This window comes from Marmota monax, unplaced genomic scaffold (genome assembly GCF_021218885.2).
Source record: "Marmota monax isolate L192 unplaced genomic scaffold, Marmota_monax_Labrador192_F-V1.1 WCK01_AAM20220418_F8-fsc00020, whole genome shotgun sequence".
NCBI classification, from domain to species: Eukaryota; Metazoa; Chordata; class Mammalia; order Rodentia; family Sciuridae; genus Marmota; species Marmota monax.
In genome coordinates this window covers 21212217-21234428 of record NW_026692912.1, presented here as the reverse complement: position 1 = coordinate 21234428, position 22212 = coordinate 21212217, and the positions used below count along the sequence as shown (strand labels likewise).

General features: G+C 48.9%; 1 protein-coding gene across 4 annotated transcripts; it reads right to left on the bottom strand.

The window, feature by feature from the left end:
- Positions 1–2562: 2562 nt before the first annotated feature.
- On the bottom strand, positions 2563–21844 carry Tbc1d13 (TBC1 domain family member 13). 4 transcript variants are annotated; one of them, XM_046451560.2, is made up of 13 exons: positions 21702–21844; positions 20749–20822; positions 18563–18603; positions 17720–17781; positions 17468–17567; positions 16547–16629; positions 12900–13059; positions 9787–9837; positions 9627–9693; positions 8928–9091; positions 7603–7763; positions 7329–7386; positions 2563–6487 (listed from the first exon to the last, which is right to left on the bottom strand). In XM_046451560.2, the coding sequence occupies exons 1-13, from the start codon at positions 21722–21724 to the stop codon at positions 6422–6424; spliced, it is 1110 nt and encodes a 369-aa protein (XP_046307516.1). In that variant the 5' UTR covers positions 21725–21844; the 3' UTR covers positions 2563–6421. The 4 variants fall into 4 exon arrangements, with proteins under 4 accessions (XP_046307516.1, XP_046307515.1, XP_046307517.1 ...); XM_046451559.2 differs by having other exon boundaries at positions 9627–9837; positions 21702–21843; XM_046451561.2 differs by lacking the exon at positions 18563–18603 and having other exon boundaries at positions 9627–9837; positions 21702–21749.
- Between the last annotated feature and the right edge of the window lie 368 nt (positions 21845–22212).

The following is a 22212-nucleotide window of genomic DNA, read 5'->3' as shown; positions in this document are numbered from 1 at the left end:
GTCTGTCAGACTCCGAGACGGAGATCTCCTGATCAGTACACCACAAAACAACCAAGACTTCTAGATTGCCAACGATTTCCTTATTACCTGGCGTGAGGAGCAAGGACGCAGGCAGCAGAGGCCAGCTGCTGGATGAACGGAAACTTGGTACAGAGATTCCAGAAGGCAGCTTTCATAGTGTGTGTGAAAAGCTTCAAAAGGGTTCACATCTTTCAACCCACTTAGAGGACTGAGCTGGGGAAACAAGCTGAGAACGCAAGGAGTTGAAACACATGCTCAGCGCAGTACGGCTTATGATAGAGGCTGCGATGGCAAATGTTAAAATAGGAACTGGTTAAGGGTATTTTTTTCTTTTTTGTACTTAGAACAGAATTTAGGCCATTAAATATTTTAAAGTCATACAGTAACTTTCTCACCACCTAAGGTGAGGGAAGAACAATACACAAACACGATAAATCAAGAAAATAATAATTATGTGTAGAGAATCAGATGTAACTTTGTTACTATTACTGTCCTTGATGGAGTCTGCCTGCAAACGGGATATTCTGTCAAGGTATAGATAGGTAACAGTAGACATGCTTGAAAACCAGGTGTCTGCTGTCCTTGGGAGGGCCTACTTGTAAAGGAGAGGCTCCTTCAAGGTTTAGATAAGGTAACAGCCGACATGCTTGAAAACGAGGTGCCTGCTGTCCTTGGGAGGACTTGCCTGCAAACGGGATGTTCTGCCAAGTGGGCTAGGGAGGGCGCTGAGAAAAATTTTATTATCTGTTCTTAACAAAGAGCAGAGCTCAACATACTCTGGGCCGAAAATAGATTAGCCATGAGAAGGGGTCACTTCTGATTAGAAAGTAAAACTTCTGTATGCTATGTTTAATTATTGATGTTGGAAGGCTGCCTTCTTTGTTCACAATACTATAAAAAGATTGCTGTACACAATAAAGGACTTTTTTTCCTGCTGCTGCTTTGCTTGCTCTGCTTCTTCTTTCTTTTCCCATGCTGACCTGCAAGTGAATTACTGCAACATTATGAAATAAAAATTACATGCAATAAAAATCTACATGTTTCAGGTATTTTCTCTAGATTGTAGGATGGGGGCAGGGCATGTCTTATTACCTCCTTTTGAATTTCCAAGTTTTTTGTAACTTGTTAAAATATAATTGTATATATTGCAAGGTATAATGTGATTTTAATATATGTATGCAATGTGGAATGATTAACATATCCATCATCTCAAATGCTTACTTTTGTGATGAAAATATTTAAAATAACTCTTAGCAATTTTAAAATACACATTATTAACCACAGTCACCATACTGTGCAATAACTGATTTCAGAAAAAAAAACTTATTCCTCCACCAGGCATGGTGATGCCTGTAATCCCAGCTACTCAGGATGCTCAGGTGGATGGGAAATTGAAGGCCAGCCTGGGTGTCTTAGACCTTGTCTTTCAAAAAATTAAAAAAAAAAAAAAAAAAAAAAAGCTAGGCACAGTGGCAGATGCCTGTAATCCCAGGGGCTCAGGAGCATGAGGTGAGAGAATCGCAAGTTTGAGGCCAGCCTCAGCAATTTAGGCCCTCTCTCAGCAGTAAATTGTCCCTAGGTTCAGTCCCAAAAGACAAATTTAAAAATCAATTGACTATAAATGTGTATTTCTGGGCTTTCTATTCTCTTGGTTGATATTGGAGGGCGGGGCGGGAACCAAGGATTGAACTCAGGGGCACTTGACCACTGAGCCATATCCCCAGCCCTATTTTGTATTTTATTTAGAGACAGTGTCTCACTGAGTTGCTTAGAGCCTCTCTAAATTGCTGAGGCTGGCTTTGAACTGGCGGCCTCTTGCTTCTGCCTCTATGGGGTTATAGTCATGCGCCACCATGCCCAGCTCTTGGTTGATATCTATATTTTGAAGTCAGGTAGTGTGATACCCACAGCACTTTTTTTTTTTTCCTGTTAAGAGGGCAAAGCCAGGGCCTCATACATGGTAGGCAAGCTCTCTACCACTGAGCTACATCCCCAGCCCCTCCAGTTTTCCTTTTGTTCAAGAGTGCCTTGGTTGGGCTGGGGATGTGGCTCAAGCAGTAGCGCGCTCGCCTGGCTTGCGTGCGGCCCGGGTTCGATCCCAGCACCACATACAAAGATGTTGTGTCCACCAAAAACTAAAAAATAAATATTAAATAAAAAATCCTCTCTCTCTCTTAAAAAAAAGATTGCTTTGGTTACCTGGGATTTTTTGTGATTGATTGCATACACATTTTAGGATTGGCAGCAGGTGTAATGGCATATGCCAGTGATCCTGGAAACTAGGGAGGCTGAGGCAGGAGAAATGAGCATTCCATATCAGCCTCAGCAATGTAGCCACACCCTGATTCAAAAATTTTAAAAAAGTAAGGGCTGGGGATTTACATCAGTGGTAAAGCCTCCCTGGGTTCAATCCCCAGCACCCCAAAAAATAAAAATTATTTTGCTTGTGAAAAATCACGTTGAAATTTTGACAGGATTGCACTGAATCTGTACGTTGCTTTAGATAATGTGAACATTTTAACAAATAATTCTTCCAATCCATAACTTGAAATCTTTCCATTTATTTATGTTCTTCAATTTCTTTCAAAGTTTTATAATATTCAATGCACAGATTTTTCATTTCCCTGGTTAAATTTATTCCTGGGATTGGGGTGTAGCCCAGTGGTAGAGCTCTTCTTGCCTAGCATTCGAGAGTCTCTGGGTTCCATCGCCAGCACTTTAAAGCAAAACATTTATTCTGGAAGTACTTGAAATTTTGTGGCATACCAACTATTTTCTTTTTTGTTTGTTAATGTATAGAAATGTTGACTAGCCAGACAGGGCAGTGCACATGTGATCCAGCAACTTGAAAAGCTGAGGCAGGAGGATCACATGTTTGAGGCCAGCCTGGGCAACTTAGTGAGTGGCTAACTCAAAATAAAAAGAACTAGGGGGTGTGGGTCAGTGGTAAAGCATCCTTGGGTTCAACTCCCAGTTCCAAAAAAATATAGAAAATTAAAAAATGCTACTGACCTGTTTGGTTTTTGCGATGGGGGCTGAACCTGAGGCCCTGTGCGTACTAAGCAGCAGCTTTACCCTGAGCTACACCCCAGACTGCGTTGACTTTGTATCATGCAACTTTACTGCATTTTCTTATTTTTTTCACACTGTTTTGGTGAAGTCTTTAGGATTTTCTACATACAAGATCATATTGTCCAAAGAAAATTTTAAATCTTTCCTATCTGGATGACTTCTTTCTCTTGCCTAACTGCTCTGCCTAGGAATTCCAGTTCTATTTGAATACAAGTGGCAAGAATGAGCATCCTTGTCTTGTTCCTGGTCTTAAGAGGAAGTTTTCAACTTCTTGCCACTGAGTAGGATGTTAGCTGGGGGTTTCTCATATATTGCTTTTATCCAATTGAGTATATTCCTATTATGCCTCATCTGTCAAGTTTTTAATCATGAAAAAAATATTGAATTTTGTAATACATTTTTTCTGCATCTAATGAAATTACCTAAGTGTGCATGTGTACGTTTGTGTTTTGCAGTGCTGGGGACTGAACCCAGGAACATTCGACCACCAAGCTATTTTCAGACAGGGCCTAGCTAAATTGCTAAAGCTGGCCTTAAACTTGCAATCCTCCTGTCTCAAGTCTCCCAAGTCACTGGCATTACAGGTGTGTGCCATTGTGCCCAGTGTTTTAAAATCCAACTTGCTATGTAATTATGTGGCACTGTCTTCCTACATTCACATTCCCCCCTCCCCCAGCTACAGATCACTGTAGTGGGATTAGAAGAACTGAACAGGCTCTCCCAACAAGGACTTCCTGGCCTTTTCCTTAGACTGCTCTAAGAGACTATGACTCCATCCCTGCCCCTACTTTTTCCCTTGTTCCAGTGTCTCAGAGGTGTCAACCCATCAAGCACCAATGCCCACTGTAAAGAACACATGATTTATTAAAGACAACTCATCATCAACAGCACTGATTCAAAGAACAAAACACATGAAAAAAAAAAAAAAAAAAAAAAACCAGATTACCACTCTGACCCTCTGGACTGAGACCTTCTGCACTCACAGCTTAAGCTGTAGTGACCAAGGTCCTGGGGCAGCTTCCCAGTAGAAGCCTCAGGCACTCTGACTCTGGGTCTCCCTTGAGAATCTGGAGAGGAGGCATCAAGGGTAGGTCCCTTCCTCAGACAGAATCCCACTGGGGAGTTCAGCTTAACCAAGACATGTCTCTGGGCTCTTGACCTTCATCTGAAGGACAAGGAGGGCACTGGACTCAGCTTTCCCACTGAGGAAAATCAGACGCAGTGATTCAAGTAGTATGGTCCCAGGAAGGAAGCCAGGGACAAGTAGGAGGGAATGCATCGGGTGTCCTGGGCAGTGTCTGCTGGGTCCCAGGCAGTGGCCCAAGCCTCAAGTTGTGATGGGGGCAAAGCTGGGGTGGAACTAAAGCTGACAAGTTCTGGGTGAAGGGTGGCCAGGCTGGCAAGAGTACGTCTCTGCCCCATTTCCGGGGTTTCTGAATCTGGCATGGACACCAGCTATCTGGTTTCCCTACACTCAGCTCCAGTTCACAGCCATCCCAGCCAGGACCTGCTGGAAATCCAGAAGGACCCAGAAGCAGAGGAGGATGTCAATGTTGACCTTGAGAAACAAAAAGACTAGGCTTCCGACTCCTATCTTCCCAGCCCCCACCCCACCCCAAAGCACTTGCCAACCTGCAATAAATAGCCAGGAATCAGAATAAATAGGAAAGAATCTCCAGGACTGTGACGGGAGAGAAGGCGGCAAAGAGGCAAGTGCAGCAGCCCTGGCAGCCCCCGAGGCAAAAACCTGGGGAGGAGACCCTGGGCCCACAGAGCGGCCTCAGGGCAGCAGGAGGCCCTGCCTGCCAGACTCAGCAAAGCTTTGGGGGCTGCTTGGGCCAGCTCCTGGCCAGTCTGGGGAGAGGGTGAGGACCCTTGCTCTGCCCAGCCTTCCAGATCCAGACCACCTGCCCTTCTCAAAAGCTGGGAAGGGATGTGGTCAGAACACAACCCACTCCTTGCAGAACTGGGAGCAGTCAGTGGCTCCTGCTCAGGATACCCCTGCCCCAAGTCCTGGGAACATCTCAAGCAGGTGACTAGAAGGGGAGGGCCAGCACCTCCCTTGGTGTGTGGAGGACACACCAAGGTGCAGACATGGCCCCCTGACACTGACAGGATCCAATCTATATGTCCAGCTACACCAGGACCCAGGGAGGCTTCATCGGGTCCCAAATGCCCTTTATGGGACTTGTGTACACCCCTGGGTTGGGACCTGGCTGGAAGTCAAGAGGATGACAACATTTCTGAAGCACTTGGATGCCAACCCCTGTTCACAGCCACCTTAATGTCCTTTTCCTTTGAGACAGGAGGACCTTTGGGGGAACTTCTTGCAAACACCTGGGCTCCCTCTCCCGCCTCCATTCCTGGGTAGAAAACAGGGGCAAGAGAAAACATGGGCCACCATTTCTCAGCTACTTTTGGTTTCTAAGATTTCTGTTCTGGAGAGCAGGATCAGATCCCTCCAGCGAGGCACTGTGGACTCCTTCCCAGTCAGGGGGAACTGGGAGCCTCAGGTTGGGGGATGACCAAGGCCAAGGTTGACCATCAGGGGCCTTGCTGAGCCGGACTCCTCATTCTGTCTCCAGGTTTCATGGAGTGGAGGTGGGGAGAGGCTCAGGATAAGGCACCCCAAGGAAAAGGGCAGAGAAACAGTAATGGGAGAGGAACAGAGTATCACACACACCTCTAGGAACAAAGCAGAGGGAGGAGAGAAACAGAGAAGGGGAAGCAGGGAGACCTGGAGGGGCTCCAAGACACCCTCCCCACCTCCAAATGCGTGTGCACACAGAGGCAGGACACCTGGGGGATTCTGGGACACATACACCACTGGCGGCTGTGAGGAGACACACACGCTCAGTGGGAGACAAGGGGTGGCCCTAGCCTGGCAGTTGCTTAGCTCCTCTGGTGTCACTTTCCTCTCAGAGAAGCCTAAGCACCAACCCCAGAAGTGGTTTCTGGCCCATTTGCCAAGCACCTCCCCAACCAGCACCCAGGAGGAAACTGGAAGCAGGAAAGGATGGGGAGCAACAGAGCAGAGGCAGGGAGGGTCCCTTGCCAGGATCCTGTGTCCCCAAAAGAGAAACAAGTTCAGGAGCTCCATTCCTGCTCAGCAGCTTGGGCAGAGGGTCCCAGAGCTGAAGAGCAAAGAAGGTACCAGGGCTTGGTGGCCGGGAAGGAGCACAGCACAGTGCGCCCACGTGGGAGCAGCCTGGGTTGTGAGAGCAGGCCAGAAGACCTGCTGCTTCCCCTCAGGACGCTGCACATCCCAGGATCCAGAGGACAGAGGACACGTGGCTGTTCTCCCTAATCTGGGCCTCTTGCTGTCAGGCTACTTTGAGTCTTGGAGTTCCTTGGCTTTCTGTAGGATCTGGCAGACATCTGTGATGGGGTAATCCTGGACATGGGAAAGGCAACAATGTGCCCCTGAAGAGCTGCCCTTGCCACCTTGGCCACACCCATACCCTTCCCACTGGGACCTGTCACCATGCTATGGACCTCAAGGGCAGGGACCACAGAAGACCAGACACCCTGTGCATCCTGCCCAAAGTTCTGCTTGTTGCCAAGGCTACACCCATGAATTTAACCAAGCCAGTCATGACAACCCAAAGGGTCTCACAGCCGTTCCTCAGGACAGGACTGTCCAATCTCCCCTCTCCCACCTCCTGACACGGAACCCCGAGTTTCACTCGCACTGAGTGGGCTGGGGCTGGGCTGCTGGCTGTGTGGGCATCAGCTCTGAGTCCCTTCAGCAGCAACAGAGCTGTTGTGATCCTGCCGGCTTTACAGATCTAGTTAAGGACATTATTGAAAACCAAACCTAGGCCAGGCACTGGCAAAGACACTGAAGCCTAGGGAGGTTGTCACTTGTCTCAGGTCAAATGAAGACACAGCAAAACAAAATGTGAACCAAAAGCTGTATGGCCCTCAAGCCCACATCCTTAACCACCATGCTCCGCATGTCACCAGGTCTGAGCCATGTGCTGGGCACCCGCTATATTCCAGGTGTGACTAATTTATGGAGAACATGTGGTTTAGAGGCCAAGTCATTAGTTTAAGGGCCACGCCACACTTGAGGTCAGTGCTGGGCAGGGACTATGACTCAGGAGTCTGGACCCTGACCCACCACCACACTCTCCTGTCCCTGATCCCTGCCTGCATGGCAACCAGCACTGCATGGGTACTTCGCAAGTGCCTGCCTCATGGCTGAGACCAGGCTCCCTTCCAACTTGCATTACCTGCAGGAGCCGCATGTTGATGGTGAAGTCACCTTCCAGCAACTGCTCCCGGATCAGTCTAAGGAAAACAAGTAGCCAAGGTTCTGGTCCCTGGGCAGCCCAAACACAAGCCCAGCCTGAGCCTCCCGCCTCTCCCTCACCACCCACAGCATCTGACTTGGTGCTCACCAAGAGGCTTGCTCTGGTCATGAGAGGGCAGCCCCTGCCCACCCTCCAGGCAGAGGCCTCCCCTCTGTCTGTTCCCAGGAACTGGCCAGGTCATGGCCACACTCACATGAGCATGGCACAGCAGACGAGGAGAAGGAAGTCAAAGCGGTTGTCATCAGCAAAGAGGGAGTCCCAGATACGGATGACATCAGGCAGCAAGAACTCCTGGGACAGCAGCAGCGTCAGCCAGCGGAAGGCAAAGAACTGGGGCTTGATATTCTGCTCTTGCTGGGGAGACAGCGGTGGGTTGAGACACGCATCCGTGTTGGCTGACTGCCGCATACTAGCATGAGCCTAGGGGGTGAACTCCAGGGGGCAGCAGGCCAGGTCTCCAGGTTAAGGACGCAGCGGGCTGGGTGCCAGGGGCAGCAGGGGAGGGGCGCTGAGTTGCCTAGGGAACCTTGCTGTTAGGTGCAGCTGCTTCTTGCCGCCCACCAATGTTGATAGATCTTCTAATTTTCCAAGAGAATCCAGAAACATCAACTTCTCTAAGCTCTCAGACGTATAAGCGATGGCTCCAAGTCTTTTAAAACACTGTGCAAATTATCACCCTGGACTGTGGCCACACACAGCGACCACCACTGCACACTTAGCACAAGCCTGGCCAAGACTCTTCAAAGAGTATGCACATGTAGTCCACACAACAACATAAGGCACTTACTCCCTTTGAGAGATGAACCCTCTCATCAGCCACAATGAATAATATTATTATTATTTTGGTATTGAGTATGGAGCCCAGGGACACATTACGGAGTCATATCCCTTTTTATTTTGAGACAGGATCTAAGTTGCCAAGGCTAGCCTTGAACTTGAAGCCCCCTGCCTCAGCCTTCCCATTTAGAAGGGATTACAGGTCTGCCCCAGAGAATATTATTAACTGAAAAAAAGCTTGCTGTTAAATAGCAAAAATGGCAATCTGTATTATATTTTTTTCACAAAACTATTTCATTTACATATAAATATATCTTCTGTTTTCTGAACTGCTTTTTGAAATAAACAGGTCACGCCATCATAGTTTTTTTTGTTTTTTTTTAAATGAAGTTAATGCTTTCTAACTCACTCAGACCTCACTACCTCAGTGCACTGTGCCTGGCACCCAGGGCACTGTTCTCAACTCCCCCTCCCTCCCAGCCTGCCAGGCTCCTACTATCTGGGCCTGGACTCCTCCACCTGTCTCAGGATGTGGGTCAGCATTCCCTAGCACATGGGCCAGCACCCCCAGGACGGAGGCCAGCATCCCAAGCATGTGGGCCACTGTTCCCCAGCAGCAGCAGCAACAGCCACTTTCAACCCCCAGACTCAAGCCAGACCTCACCTGGGGCCAGGGCACTCAGGAACCTCCACCCCTTTCCACCTGTCTTCCCTGGCCTGTGTGATCCAGGGGGACCTCACCAGTTTTAGATAGAGTTCCACATCTTTATCCTTCAAGGTGGAGTACACCTTTTCCATCTTGTAGGTGATACCACACTGCGAATCATCCAGGCTCTTGATGAAGTTGTCCCGGATCTCGGCCATGAGGTTGGTGAAACAGAAGAAGGTGTCTGCCTCAGCATGCTCTGGGAGAGACGCAGGGTGTGAGCAGGTGTGTGGGGAGAGAGGTGCTCTCAAGTCCAAAGTGATCTCTCATCCCAGGACATCACCCCAACCTCTAAGCCTCGCCATGGTTGGGATGAGTCCTTCCTCTGTCCTTGGCCACTGTCCGCCCCACCTAAGAACATTACCACTTTCTTCTCACATCTTCTGGCAATACTGTCCATTCAGCAATTTATTACATGCCCTCCTGATGACAGTATTCAAATCATCATTTAAATCTTACCATTCATCTTTCCACATATACATTCCATCTCTTATTTTCTTAACCAGAAATTAAGTTATAAGTGTCAAGATGTCAGTAAACATCAATATTCTAGAAGGCAGAGCTGGAAAGGCTCCTAAAGATGATCCCAGCCAACCCTTCATTTGACAGACGGAGAATGGAGGCCCAAGCGGGGACATGGCTTCTCAGCCTGCTCTGGCCCATTGGCCTGGCTTGCCTTGGTCCCTTTTCTAGGGAGCCAGCAATGGGATGTGGGCAGCCAAGAGTCAGTCTACCTTTCCATTCGCTGTTGGGATCCGTGGCAAAGGTGTAGTAGAGGGGCCCCACAATCTCATTCATGCCCTGCACGTAAGCGATGCCAGGGTTGAGCTTGGCATAGATGAACAGAATGCGCTCCACCACCTCCCAGTGGGCCTCACAGCCATTGGGCAGCACCTCGTACTCATCCAGGGATGGCGGCACAGAGTTCTTGTGGGGGGAGCTCATCTGGGGAGAAGAGGAGGGAGGGGTCAGCTAAGCAGGATAAGGTTTGCCATTTGGCCCATATTTTATTTCCAGCTCATGGGAAAGATAGGCCATTGGAAGAACGGATCAAACACCACCACAAGGATCAAGCAGGCAAGACCAGAATATGAGACGTTCTACAAAACACTTGGGTTAAAATCTAATTTTTGGTGCTAAGCACATGAGAAGCAGTTACCTCTGAGGTGAGGGGTACTGACGGGAAAGGAACAAGGAGGACCTTGCTGGACGATGGGCACCTTCTACATCTTGATCAATTGGTAGTTACACAAAAGGAACCATAAAAAAGAAATCTGATTGTGTATTTAAAATTTGTGCATTAACGTCACATAAGTTACATTTTAACTTTAAATACATATACATCAAAAATAGATGACTGGCCAAGACTCTTCAAAGAGTAAGCTGGTGGGGGTGGGCGGAGCTGTTCCAAGTCATGGGACTAAAGAAACAAAACATCCCAAGGCAAGGAGCAGCCGGTGGAGCTTGGTGATGTGGAGCTTGGTGATGCAGCACGCGCCCAGCATGCACGATACTCTGGGTTTCATCCACAGTACTGCAAAAATGATAATCAGTAATAATACAAGGCATAAGTCTTTCTTGGATCCTGGTTTGGAATAGAATATAATTACTCCAGACACAACAGAGGACACCGGGTTGCTCTCAACTGCAAGTGGACTGGGTATCAGTGAGACTTTGGAATGAACCCTCTAGCAGTAGGTAGGAGGAGGCCCTTTTCCTTGGGAGGCCTGCTGAGATATCTGCGGTATGGGTCAGGTTCCTGCAGCTCTTTCTAGAATGCACACACAGGTAAAACAACATGAGGAAAGGCCAAGTACTGCTGTGCTCGGGAAGCACACAGGCATGCATCACACCCTCTATTCAACACCTCTGCATGTCTGCAAATCTTCAACAGGAAAGGTTGGAAGACAGAAGGATGATCCCACTAAAGACTCATGCCAGAGACCCGGGGTCCCCAACCCAGGATCCCTAGAGAATTTGTGATGCCCAGGCTCTGCCCTGCACCTGCTCAATCAGAAGCTCCAGGGTGGGGCCTACAGGAGAGAACCCAGGCAGAGCCCATACATGAAGCCACCAGGAAGCACAGTGATCCAGGCATATGAAACTCCTGTGTCCACTATCAACACACATAGGTATGCACATACACGCAGGCTGCACACCTCGGTAACACTCACTCAGTCTTCTCTGTGCCAGACAGTGCTATATGTTCTTCCTCCATTTCATCTCCTTATTGACTAGAATCTTCCTTCAACATCATTTTCAACATGAGGAAACTGAGGCTCAGAAATCTTCAACCACTCATCAAATGTCTCCCATTAAGCGGTGCTCCTGAGACTTGACCTTACACTGGCTCACTCTCTGCAGGCCAGGCCTCCAGGACAGGCTGTGTCTTGAGGATGCTCAGTGCTCCCCAGCTTTCCAAGAATTGGCACTGCCATGACCTTGTTGCACCTTCCTGGCAATCCCCCAGCCAGGCAGGGCAGAAATGACTATGTCCAGTCTGGGGAACAGGAAAGAGATGCCCTGAACAAGAGCCTGGAATCATTTGGCCAGAGTCACACAGCTGGTCAACTTTAACTCTCATGCCCAGCCAGAGGCCTAGGGATGAAGCTATAGGAGGGAGGAGCTCTGCCACCAGGACCAGGTCCAAAAGTTAAAATGTTTAAGGCTCAGCTCTCAAACCCTGCTTATGACAGTGAAAGGAGTGACTGGAGCATGTCCCTTCAGCCAGGAAATCAGCAGCCAAGCAAGGGGGCTGCTTACAAACTGAGTCACATGGGGACTTAATCAAGCCTCTGGCCCCTCACAAAATTCTGCCAGATCCCAACCCTATCATAGGCACGTGGAACCTGGATCACCTGGCTCTGGCCTCGCCCATCAGTTCTTCTATCAAAATCAGTCCCTAGGGGAACACAAGCTTCTATGGTTGTAACCATTTTTAGCTGGTTAAGGTTACAGAGAAGGATTTTTTTAAACTTTAATTTTTATTTATTTATTTTATGTGGTGCTGAGGATCAAACCCAGTGCCTCACACATGCTAGGCAAGCGCTTTGCCACTAAGCCACAACTCCAGCCCCCAAAGGAGGGTTTTTCCACTGATGGAGGACAATGACAGGTTTTGGAGAAAAGCCACAGCTCTGAGTACTGAAGCATGACTATAACTGGAGGAAGAGGCAATGCACTTGTTTAGCTACAAGCAGCTTCTCAGTGACCACAATCTGTCAGATTCTGGGGTTCAAACCTCAGCATGGCTGTTTCAGTATAAATTCTGTTAATTTGGCCTCCTGAGTCTCTGAGATCTATCCCAGCCCAGCCCAGCCCCTTCCACTCTTGCTGGGATGACAGCAGACAGCTCCCAGGCAGCCTCCCAGCACCCACAGCTATCCGTCACCAAAGCAGACCTCTTGCTCACCTCCTGTTCAGCATGCTGCAGGGCTCCCAGCCCCTAAACCAAGACCCTGTGTGGCATCGCCACCCTGACCTTTCCTGCATCCTCCAGCACCTTCTCTCTCGCCTCTCTGCCTCTAGCCACACAGGACCCCGCCATTCCTTGAACACCATGCTCTCTCCTTGAACACAAGCCCTCCTGTCCACCTGAACACTTTCTCCTTCATCTTTCCAGCCTCAGCTTAAAAGTCACTTCCTCAGAGAAGGCTTCTCTTGACACCAGCCCTAATCAGCTCCCACCACCCCAGCCCTGCTCCTGTCACACTTTCTCACATCTGTGACTACTGTCAGTCCTCTCCACCTAAGACTAGAAACGGGGTCTGATCATTGGCATCAGACCCTTCACTGCCAGCCAGAAGCCCAGATCATATGCAACGAGCCAGTTTTTGGAGAAAACTAAGCTTCAGAAAGCACCCAGAAGTGGGTCTGGCAGGACCAAGGTTACTTTAGGTGACTATCAGGGCAGATGGTCATGGGCCCAATGACTGTGGCTAGTGGCCCAAGGGAAACAGGAAGGGAAAGGATGTCAGAGGAGTTTGGGAGCCCCAGTGAGTACTCACATTTGTGACCCCGCTCCGGTTCCGGGCCACTGTCTGGGATTTCAGTGTTGTCTGTTCCACCCGCTTACGAAGGGTCTCAAACTCATTTTGAGGGTCCAGGATGAGGAGACAGGGGTATTCAGTGGCCCTCTGGAAGAAGGATATGTCTGGGCACAACCTCCTGTCAAGAGGGAACAGGAGAGGGCTGGGGTTGTGGCTCAGTGGCAGAATGCTTGCCTAGCATGCATGAGGCACTGGGTTCGATCCTCAGCACCACATAAAAATAAACAAATAAAATAAAGGTATTCTGTCCATCTAGAACTACAGAAAAAAAAAATTTTTAAATAAAGAAAAAAGGGTGGGAGCTAGGGTTGTGGCTCAGCGGTAGAGCACTTGCTTACCATGGCCCTGAGTTGGATCCTCAGCACCACATAAAAATAAGTAAATTAATTAAAGATATTGTATCCAACTACAACTAAAAAATAAATATTTTTTAAAAAATAAATTAAAAAAAAAAAATAGAAGGAACAGGAGAGCATGCTGCTCCTATGGCCATTCCAATAGAACCTGCTGCCAGGGGCCCAGCATTCCCAGGACATTTTTTGTTGCTATTGTTTTGATACTGGAGACTGAACCCAGAGGGACTGAGCCACATCCTCAGCCCTTTTTACTTTTTATTTTGAGACAGGGTCTCACTAAGTTACCTAGGGCTTCACTAAGTTGCTGAAGCTGGCCTAGAATTTGTGATCCTCCTGCCTCAGCCTCCTGAGTTGCTGGGATTATAGGCATGTGCCACTGTGCCTGACCTCAATTTTGTTTGCTATAAAATTATAACATTTTATCTAAAAAAAAATGTTTTTTTTAAAAAGCAAGTTTGGGGCTGGGGTTGTGGCTCAGCAGTAGAGTGCTCTTCTCGCACACGCGAGACCCTGGGTTCAATCCTCAGCACCACGTAAAAAATAAATGAGTGAAATAAAGGTACTGTGTCCAACTACAACTATAAAATAAATATTACAAAAAGCAAGTCCACTACACATGTTCATATACCCATTTTTGTATGTATTTGTAAAAAGATACATATAACCTTTTTACAGACACATAACACCTTTGTGTGTGTGTGTGTGTGTGTATGTATTGCACTGTGGATTGAACCCAGAGCCTTGTGCATGTGAGACAAGCACTCTACAAACTGAGCTATATCCCCAGCCCCGATATATATATATATATACATTTTTTTTTTAAGTGTCTTTATGGTCATACAACCTAACTTTTCTCTTTTTTGCAGTACTGGAGATTGAACTGGGTGCTCAACCATTGAGCTACATCCCTAGCTTTTTCAAATTTTATTTTAGACAAGAGGCTGGCCTCAAATTTGTTATTTTCTTGCCTTAGTCCCCCGAGTAGCTGGGATTACTAGACATGTGCACCACTGTGTCTGACTTTTTCAGACTTCTTATGCATGCTACATTACAAATCTGCTTTCGAGAAACATGGAACAACATACTACAATTACCCACAGTGTGAGCAGAACCCCGTTCCTCCCCCAGAACCACAAAATGCAGCTCTTAACCTGGCCATTAGAACACCTGAGGGTACAGTATTGTCAGCCTAAGAACAAAGACAAGAGACCCTTTCTCTGCAGCCACCTTGCTCAGAGGGGTATCACCAAGGGTGACAGCAGCAGGACCTTTCCTCCTGACTTCACCCCACCACAACCTTCTTCCCAAGCCGTGGGCCATTCTTACAAGCTGTCCCTCAGCCCAGGAGGTTCTTCCAACAGCTCTGGGCCTCCTGTCCTTCCTCTTCCTTCCAGTCTCATGCTGAATCACCTCCTCTAAAATAAGGGCCCCTCTTACTCTCTCAAGAGCACAGTTGTTTTTTTTTCCCCCTTCCTTCACAGCATTCACAGTGTTTGCAATGATGTATCTGTTGAACATCTGCCTCCTCTCAGAAACTGGAAGACCCCTGCTGTCTTTTTTACCCCTAACCCCTACTCACACAGGCACTGAAGGAAGGCACACCTAGCCTGTGTCAGAATAGACTAATGAGGGGATCCAAGGCTGTTCTTTGGAAATACTGAAGGGTCACTGTGCAGGACAGAGATTGTCGTGTCTGACCAGGGACAGAACACCAGGAGAGGACTCAGGCAGGCTACTGTGAAGGGAACAGGCTCCTGGGACCTTCTCAAATGTCTGATCTGATGTTTCTAAGGGACTCTCTCAGCTGTGCTAAGACCAGCATAACACTCTTATTTATCTGTGGTGCTCCCAGGCCCCCTCAATGTTCTTTTTTTTTTTTTTTTTTAAAGAGAGAGAGAGAGAGAGAGAGAATTTTTTAATATTTATTTTTTAGTTGGTGGACACAACATCTTTGTTTTGTATGTGGTGCTGAGGATCGAACCCGGGCCGCACGCATGCCAGGTGAGCGCGCTACCGCTTGAGCCACATCCCCAGCCCCCCCTCAATGTTCTGAACCTAATCCATCTCACTCCTTCACAGATAAGTAATGTTCAGAGAGCCTAAATCACTTGCTCAAGGTCACCAAGTAACAATCAGCAAAGCTGTAATGGAAACCAGACAGAGACTCCAGAGTGCTTGACCACCCCACTGCTCCAAGACAAACCTCCCTTCCACCCCTCCCCTAGCCTCCCGGGAGATTCCACACACTGCCAGACTCCCCAGCCCAAGAGCATAGCAGAGACAGCCTTCTTCATCAAGTGAAAAATGCAAACCATTGTAGCTCACAATTTTTTAAAAATACATGCCTGAACTTGTCATTCCCTTGCTTAAAACCTCCGTACCACAACTACCCCGTGACCTTGGGACCAAGTCTGAGGTCATCCCTGCCTCCCACAATAGCCTTGGCATGGCTCCTCAGATGTGCCCAGCTCCATGGGCTCTCAAGGCCCTCCCAGGAAGCTTCAGCCTACAGTGGCCTCTCTCACACTCTCTCCCCGAGGTCCCCACTCCCTGAATCTCTGCTGGAACACTGCTCTCTCAGACAAGGCTTCCCCAAAGCCCCAGGCCTCCAGCTTCTCCCTCAGAGCACTCACAGGTGCTAATGGCACGTACCATCTAATTGGTGAAAAGTCTGCCTGGACATCTTCCCCTCTAGCTTCAAAGCTCCTTCTATGAACAGGAGCTGTGTCTGCCTATTTATTCAGTGCTCAATCCTGAGTATAACCCTGAGCCTGACCCTCAGGAAGGGCTCAATAATTATGGAATGAATGATGAATCCCCAAACACCTGGGTACAAATGAAACCAGGCATGGATAAGGAGAGCCAGTGCATGTAGGCACAGATGCCCACCCCCTTGTGCCCACAGCCTGGACCCACCCTTAGGAAAGTACGCCAGCAGCTCCTCAAACACCCACCCTGAGGGCATGGGTGGACAAGGAAAGGCCTGGGTGTGGTGGCACACACCAGTGATTCAAGCCACTCAGGAGACTAAGGCAGAAGAACTGCAAGGTAAAGTCTAGACTCAGCAACTCAGTGAGACCCTGTCTCAAAATAAAAAATAAAAAGAGCTAGGGGTATAGCTCAGTGGTTGAGTTTCTCTGGACTCAATCCCCATACTACAAAAAAAAAAAAAAAAAAAGGGAAAGCACAGAACAAAAGAAACCCTTGGAAGGCTGCTAAGCCAGCTGCCAGCCACTACATGCCTCTTACCGGACATCTTTGTCGATCTGCAGCAGTACCTCATTGTCCTTGAAGTATGTGTTCCACCGGCTGTCGGGGCTGGGGTTGAGGGGCTGTGGGAGACAAGCAGCTGCTCTGTCCAAGGCCCAGTCAGGGAGGTCCCAGCCTGGAGACCTGAGCAGTGGCCTCACAATCCTCCACAGCCTCAGTTGTGGCCAGGCAGCAGCCTGAGGACCACTAAGAGGACAGAGCACAGGCCTCAGACCATGTTCAAACTGCACAGCTGCCAGTGAACCTGTGGTCATCTCTGCTTGGCAGAAACTGTTATTTCTGTCCACCACCCCAGTTGCAGAACTCTGCATTCAACAGGTGCTCCTAAAGGTCTGCTGCATGGTTGAATGAATGAATGAATGTTGGATCATTAGGCTTCTTTGAATTTCATTTACTCCTCTGAGCTATCAACTCCCTCCCTTGGAGGATAGGCCCAAGACCAGGCCATCTGCACTTTCTGCACTGTGAAGCACCCAGGAAGCAGCTCAGTATTGGAGAACGGAGCTTCCTCCAGGCCAGACACGCAGCTTACCCTCACTTCTGCCCTGCTCTGCTTCCTTCAACCAAGCAATCACAGGACCCTCCTCAAAGAATCGGAATGAGGGCTGAGCTGCAGCAACGGGCGCAGGGCTGCACCAACGGGCGCAGGGCTGCACCGACAGCACTCTTGGGATACTGGTTCTTGTCTATGTTACTGACTAGGCCAGGCCATTTGGTTGGGCAGGGAGAGACAATACCTGTCAGGCTGGCAACACAATGCAGAGAGGAGGAATTGGCAAGGCCAGAGGGGACCCAGGCCAGGCTGCATTTATCCTCTGACAAGGAAGATCTTCATGGCTCCAAATCCCCTCCCCACCCCATTAAACAGCCTCAGTCCCTGTTGCCAACCCCTATACTCACATGGTCCTCAAAGGTCACATCCTCCCTGGATACACCCATGTTGGCCTTGGCAATGCCAGGCTGTATGATCATTTCCCTCAGGAACTGAGAATATAGCTCCCTTCAGGAGAAAAGAGGAGAGAGGGATGACTCCTGAAGGTCTTGCCCAGGGAACCCAGACCAGAGAAGCAGTAGAGGAGGCAGGACAATCTTGGCAACGCTAGTCCTCTCTGATCAAAAGCCCTAGCGTCGTTACCCTTTCATGGGTCCTACCTCTGCTTGGCCAGGATGGAAGTCCATGCGGCTCTCTCCAGGGGGAGGTAGTTCAACAAGATCTGCAAAGAGGGGCACAGCTCTGAGGACCCCTGTCCCAAGCCTGAACAGCAGATAGAAGCAGATGAGCCTCAAAAAAGGCCTCATGAATGGGCTGGGGAAGTGGCTCAGTGGCAGAGCACTTCCTAGCATGTGCGATGCCTTGGGTTCCATCCCCAGCACCACACAAAAAAAGAAAGGTTTTTTTTTTTTTTTTTTCTTTTTTGGTGGTATGGGGATGGAACCCAGTGCCTTGTACACACAAGGCAAGCACTCTACCAACTGAGCTATATCCCCAGCCCCCAAAACAAAGTCTTCACAAAGCCCAGAGCAGATCAGATGACTACCCAGGAACGCAGACCTGAGCCTCCCTTTCCTCCCCGCTGCCTCCTCCTCCTTTACCCCTAAGTACCTTTTCCTCTGCTTTTCCTCACATTGATTCTTCCAAATCATAATAAAACAAGGTGCTCAAAGGGGCTGGAAACCAGGATACTGAGCTTCCACCAACATGTCTGCTAACAGTTTCAGGCACAATACAGCCTTTGTTTTGTCCCAGTAAGCACCACTTTGGCTGTGCCATATGTGCCAGAAGAAAGGGCCTTTACTGGCATTACAAAGTGGATCTTCCCCAAGGCGATGCTGGAGGAGATGCCAAGGACAGGAAACCCAGAACTTCCCAGAAAAGCTTCCTCAGACAAGCAAGGAAAGGTGCAGAATAGGAGGAAGGGGCCAAGGGTGGGGATAGCCCATGCAGGAACCCAGGGACTCTGAGTAGAGCAGTAGCCCCACCCCAGGCACACCCACCTTCCAGCAGAGGCACCGCAGTCCGCCCTCACAGGGGATGCCTGTGGACACAGCAGGCAAAGGTCACCCCAGGCCAGATTCCCAGACCCCCCAGCCATCCACCTTGGAGCCAGTTGGCAGGGAACAGAGTGGGCAAGAAGTACTTCTTCAAGAATCATGTCCACAAGATCACTAAGCTAAACGCTCACTCTCCAGTTTCTGTCCATGGCCCCAGCCCTCAGCCCAGAGATCCCTGTCTGGGATGCTCTTTTAAGGAAGACACCTTCTCATCCTTGATCTTTCTTCCTCAGGGGAGCCATTACCAAGCACTAACTCTACCCAGTCAAATCGTTATATATAAACAACAATGGCTCTGTGACTTCTTCATAGCATCCATCACAACTGAAATTATGTAATTTGTTTTTTAGTTCTGATATTAGAAATTGAACCCAGGGGTACTTTACCAATAAGTTACACCCCCAGTCTTTTCACTTTTTGAGACAAAATCTCTTTAAGTTGCCGAGGGTGACCTCAAACTTGTGAGCCTCCTGTAAACAGGCATGCATCACCACACCTGGCTACTTTGTATATTTTAGTATATGTAACTCCTACTACTGGGAAGCCTCAGAAAGACAAGAACCACATTTGTTTATTATTCTCAGTGCCTAGAGAAGGGCCTGTCACACAGAAGGTATTCAATAAGCACTTGTGGAACACAAACTAAGCTATGGGGCTAGGTACTTTGTACTTTACAGACATCATTTCATGTAACACTTATTATACCCCCAGAAAGGAAGAAAGATTAGCATCATCATCCTCTTTCTCCCCGCACCTCCCCAGTACTGGGGATTGAACCTGGGGCACTTTACCATTGAGCTATCCCCCCAGTCCTTTGTATTTTTAATTTTGAGAGGTTACTGAGGCTGGTCTCAAACTTAGGATCCTCCTGCCTCAGCTTTCTGAGTAGCTAGGATTACAAGTATGCATTACTACACCTGACTCATTCTTATCTTACTGATTAGGAAACTTATCTGGAAAGACACAGCAATCAAGGACCTGAACACAGGTCTGACTCTAGAACCCAAACTCTTTATCATCACCAGGACTGCCTCCCCTTTGGTGCCTAAGTCCCATTGCAGAAAGACCAACTGCTCCTGTAATGGTGTCAGAAACCTCACAAGAGCAGATGTTGTGATGGTTTCCCTGATACTGTGAACATGAGCAAATGCCCTATAGATTCTGAATCGACATGAGCATATACTTCTTGCTGTCAAATTTACAGGGACAGGGCTGGGGTTGTGGCTCAGTGGTAAGCACTTGCCTAACATGTGTGAGGCACTGGGTTCAATTCTCAGCACCACATACAAATATATGAATAAAATAAAAGTCCATCAATGTCTAAAAAATAATTTTAAAAAATTTACAGGGACAGGACAATGACAATCTATATGAAGACCATGGGATATTTTTAAAGGTGGGAAAAAGCAGGTGATCTCTATGCTGAAAGATTAACCATGCTGGAGAGGGCAAAGTCAAACATAGCCAAGTTTTACCTCCTGTTACTGTACCAAGGCTGGAATTTTACCATTAACCAAAGTTCACTGTCTCCTTAGTCAGCTTTGATCCTAAGCCTGAGAACCTGGAACCACCTTATAGCTAACCAAATTCCCAACCACAGAAGCCATCTGAGGAGTGAGGAAAAGCCAAACTAAGGTTCAAAAATTTCCCCACTCTCATCCTCCCATTTCTTATTTATTTATTTATTTATGGTTCTAGTGATTTAACCCATGGGTGATTTATCACTGAGCTACATCCCCAGCCCTTTTTATTTTTTATCTTGAGACAGGGTCTCACTAAGTTGTCTAGGGCCTTGCTAAGTTAGGGAGGCTGGTCTTGAAATCGTGATCCTCCTGCCTCAGCCTCCTAAGTCACTGGGACTATAGGCGTGAGCCACCACACCAGACTTCATCCTTCCATTCAATTCTCTCCAGTGACTCCCAGGAACATAGGCCTCCCTATCTAAGGCTTAACTGTAGCTACCAGTCCTCTGGGTAACTTCTTTTGAGATCAGGACACTGCTACACAATCTGTAGAAGGCCCCAAGAGTCAGGCCAGAACTGACCAGATGTGGCTTTGGATGCCTTCCCCTCCACTTTAGCCATAAGACTGTTGTAGAGAAGGACTGAAAGTGCAGGGTTGCCGCTTACCACTAAAACTGAGTTCACGCAGCTTTTCCAATGCAATTGAAGGCTCCTTCAGGACATCCTGAAAATCTGCAATCCTAGAAGGGGATAGAAGGAGGCAAATTTAGCACACTCAAACCCCAAGGTGCTGACTTAGTCACCAAGCCTGCAGCCCACAGTTTCCTTACACTGACCAGTCTCCAAGCTATAAACCACTTCTTCCTCTGACCCCAGAAACAGAATGCCAGTGAAGAGACTTGAGAGATATTCTTCTCTAGAGCTTATCAAAAAAGCACCACGAAATTAAGTAAGCACTTTCTAATGTTTAGTGAAGTGGCATTTGCTGGGCACTTCCTGATGACCAGGCCCCGTCCACAGCAAGGCCACTACCTGAATTCAACCAACTCTAGGAACCCGGAGTAACCTGATCTGCAGACAACGGACCTGTGCAATCTGCCCGGAGTTCTTCACGCTCAAAAACATAACCATTACAAGATCTCTGAGCCTGCCCTCAGGCAAGGACAAAAGGTTTAAAAAGTCCAGGAGGAAAACTGAAGAGTGAGCAAAATTTAGCCAATGCTTCAGAATTCTGCCTAGAGGAGAAGATAGACGGCAGAATCAGGGTTTCCTAGTATTTCTAGCAAGAAAAGGACAAGAGGGACAGGGCGCATTTGGAGAACCAAGTACTGGGGCAGAAGGCTAGAAAGGGGGAAGGGGCGCAGGATGTGAGATCTGGATGAGGAAGACCCAGGTGAAGGCGTCCAGGGGGGAGGAGAGAAGGGTGCAGGGGGGCAACCCGGCGACTGCGCGGCGCGTCTCCTCCGGCCCACGGGCAATGAGGTTAAAAAGTGGGCGCCCGAGACCCTCTGCCCCGGGACCCCGATTCCTAGCCGCACACACGCCGACCCGCTAGCGGGGAAGAAAGGGCGGCTCGGCCAGGAGCGGCCGGCCCAGTCGGCCCCCCAGTGGCCTCTTACCGGCTCTTGTGCAGACTAGACATGGTGTTGACTTCTGGACCCCCCAGCTGCCTCCGCAGCCTCAGCCGCCGCCGCCCCCCAGGGACGCGGGGCGCTGGGTGAGAGCCTCCGGCCGGAAACTGAGCCACAGCCGCGCGCGTTCCGCTCAGCCCGGTCCCGCTGGCCCCGCCCCGCCGGTCACGTGCCTCACTTCGCCGTTCCGCCAGGAGAGGGCGCCCGGAGCCCTCGGCCCAGCTCCCCGCCCCCTGGACCTTGCGGACAGAAGCGAGGACACCAACGCAGACTGCCTCCCTGGTCTGTTCCTTGAGCTCGCCTGGGCCTCAGTTTCTATCTACGCAGTACCTGTCAGCCTGTCTTCTTCCTTACAATTTAACGACTGCATGATTGTTTCCTGGACATCAGCCTATGCTGCTGATCTGGGCAGACCCCCTGTTTGCCTTACTAAGTATCCAGTCCTATAAGCAGTGGCGCTCAGAGACCAGGTACTGATCAGTACAGGAAAGAGGAGTAA

Excerpts from the sequence above, each read along its gene's own strand:
- Tbc1d13 (XM_046451559.2), bottom strand. The coding sequence starts at position 21,724 with ATGTCTAGTCTGCACAAGAGCCG. Across the intron at positions 20,823-21,701 it reads TCTAGTCTGCACAAGAGCCG|GATTGCAGATTTTCAGGATG; the intron begins GTAAGAGGCCAC and ends ATCCCCTTCTAG. Across the intron at positions 17,782-18,562 it reads TGCGGTGCCTCTGCTGGAAG|ATCTTGTTGAACTACCTCCC; the intron begins GTGGGTGTGCCT and ends CCCTCTTTGCAG.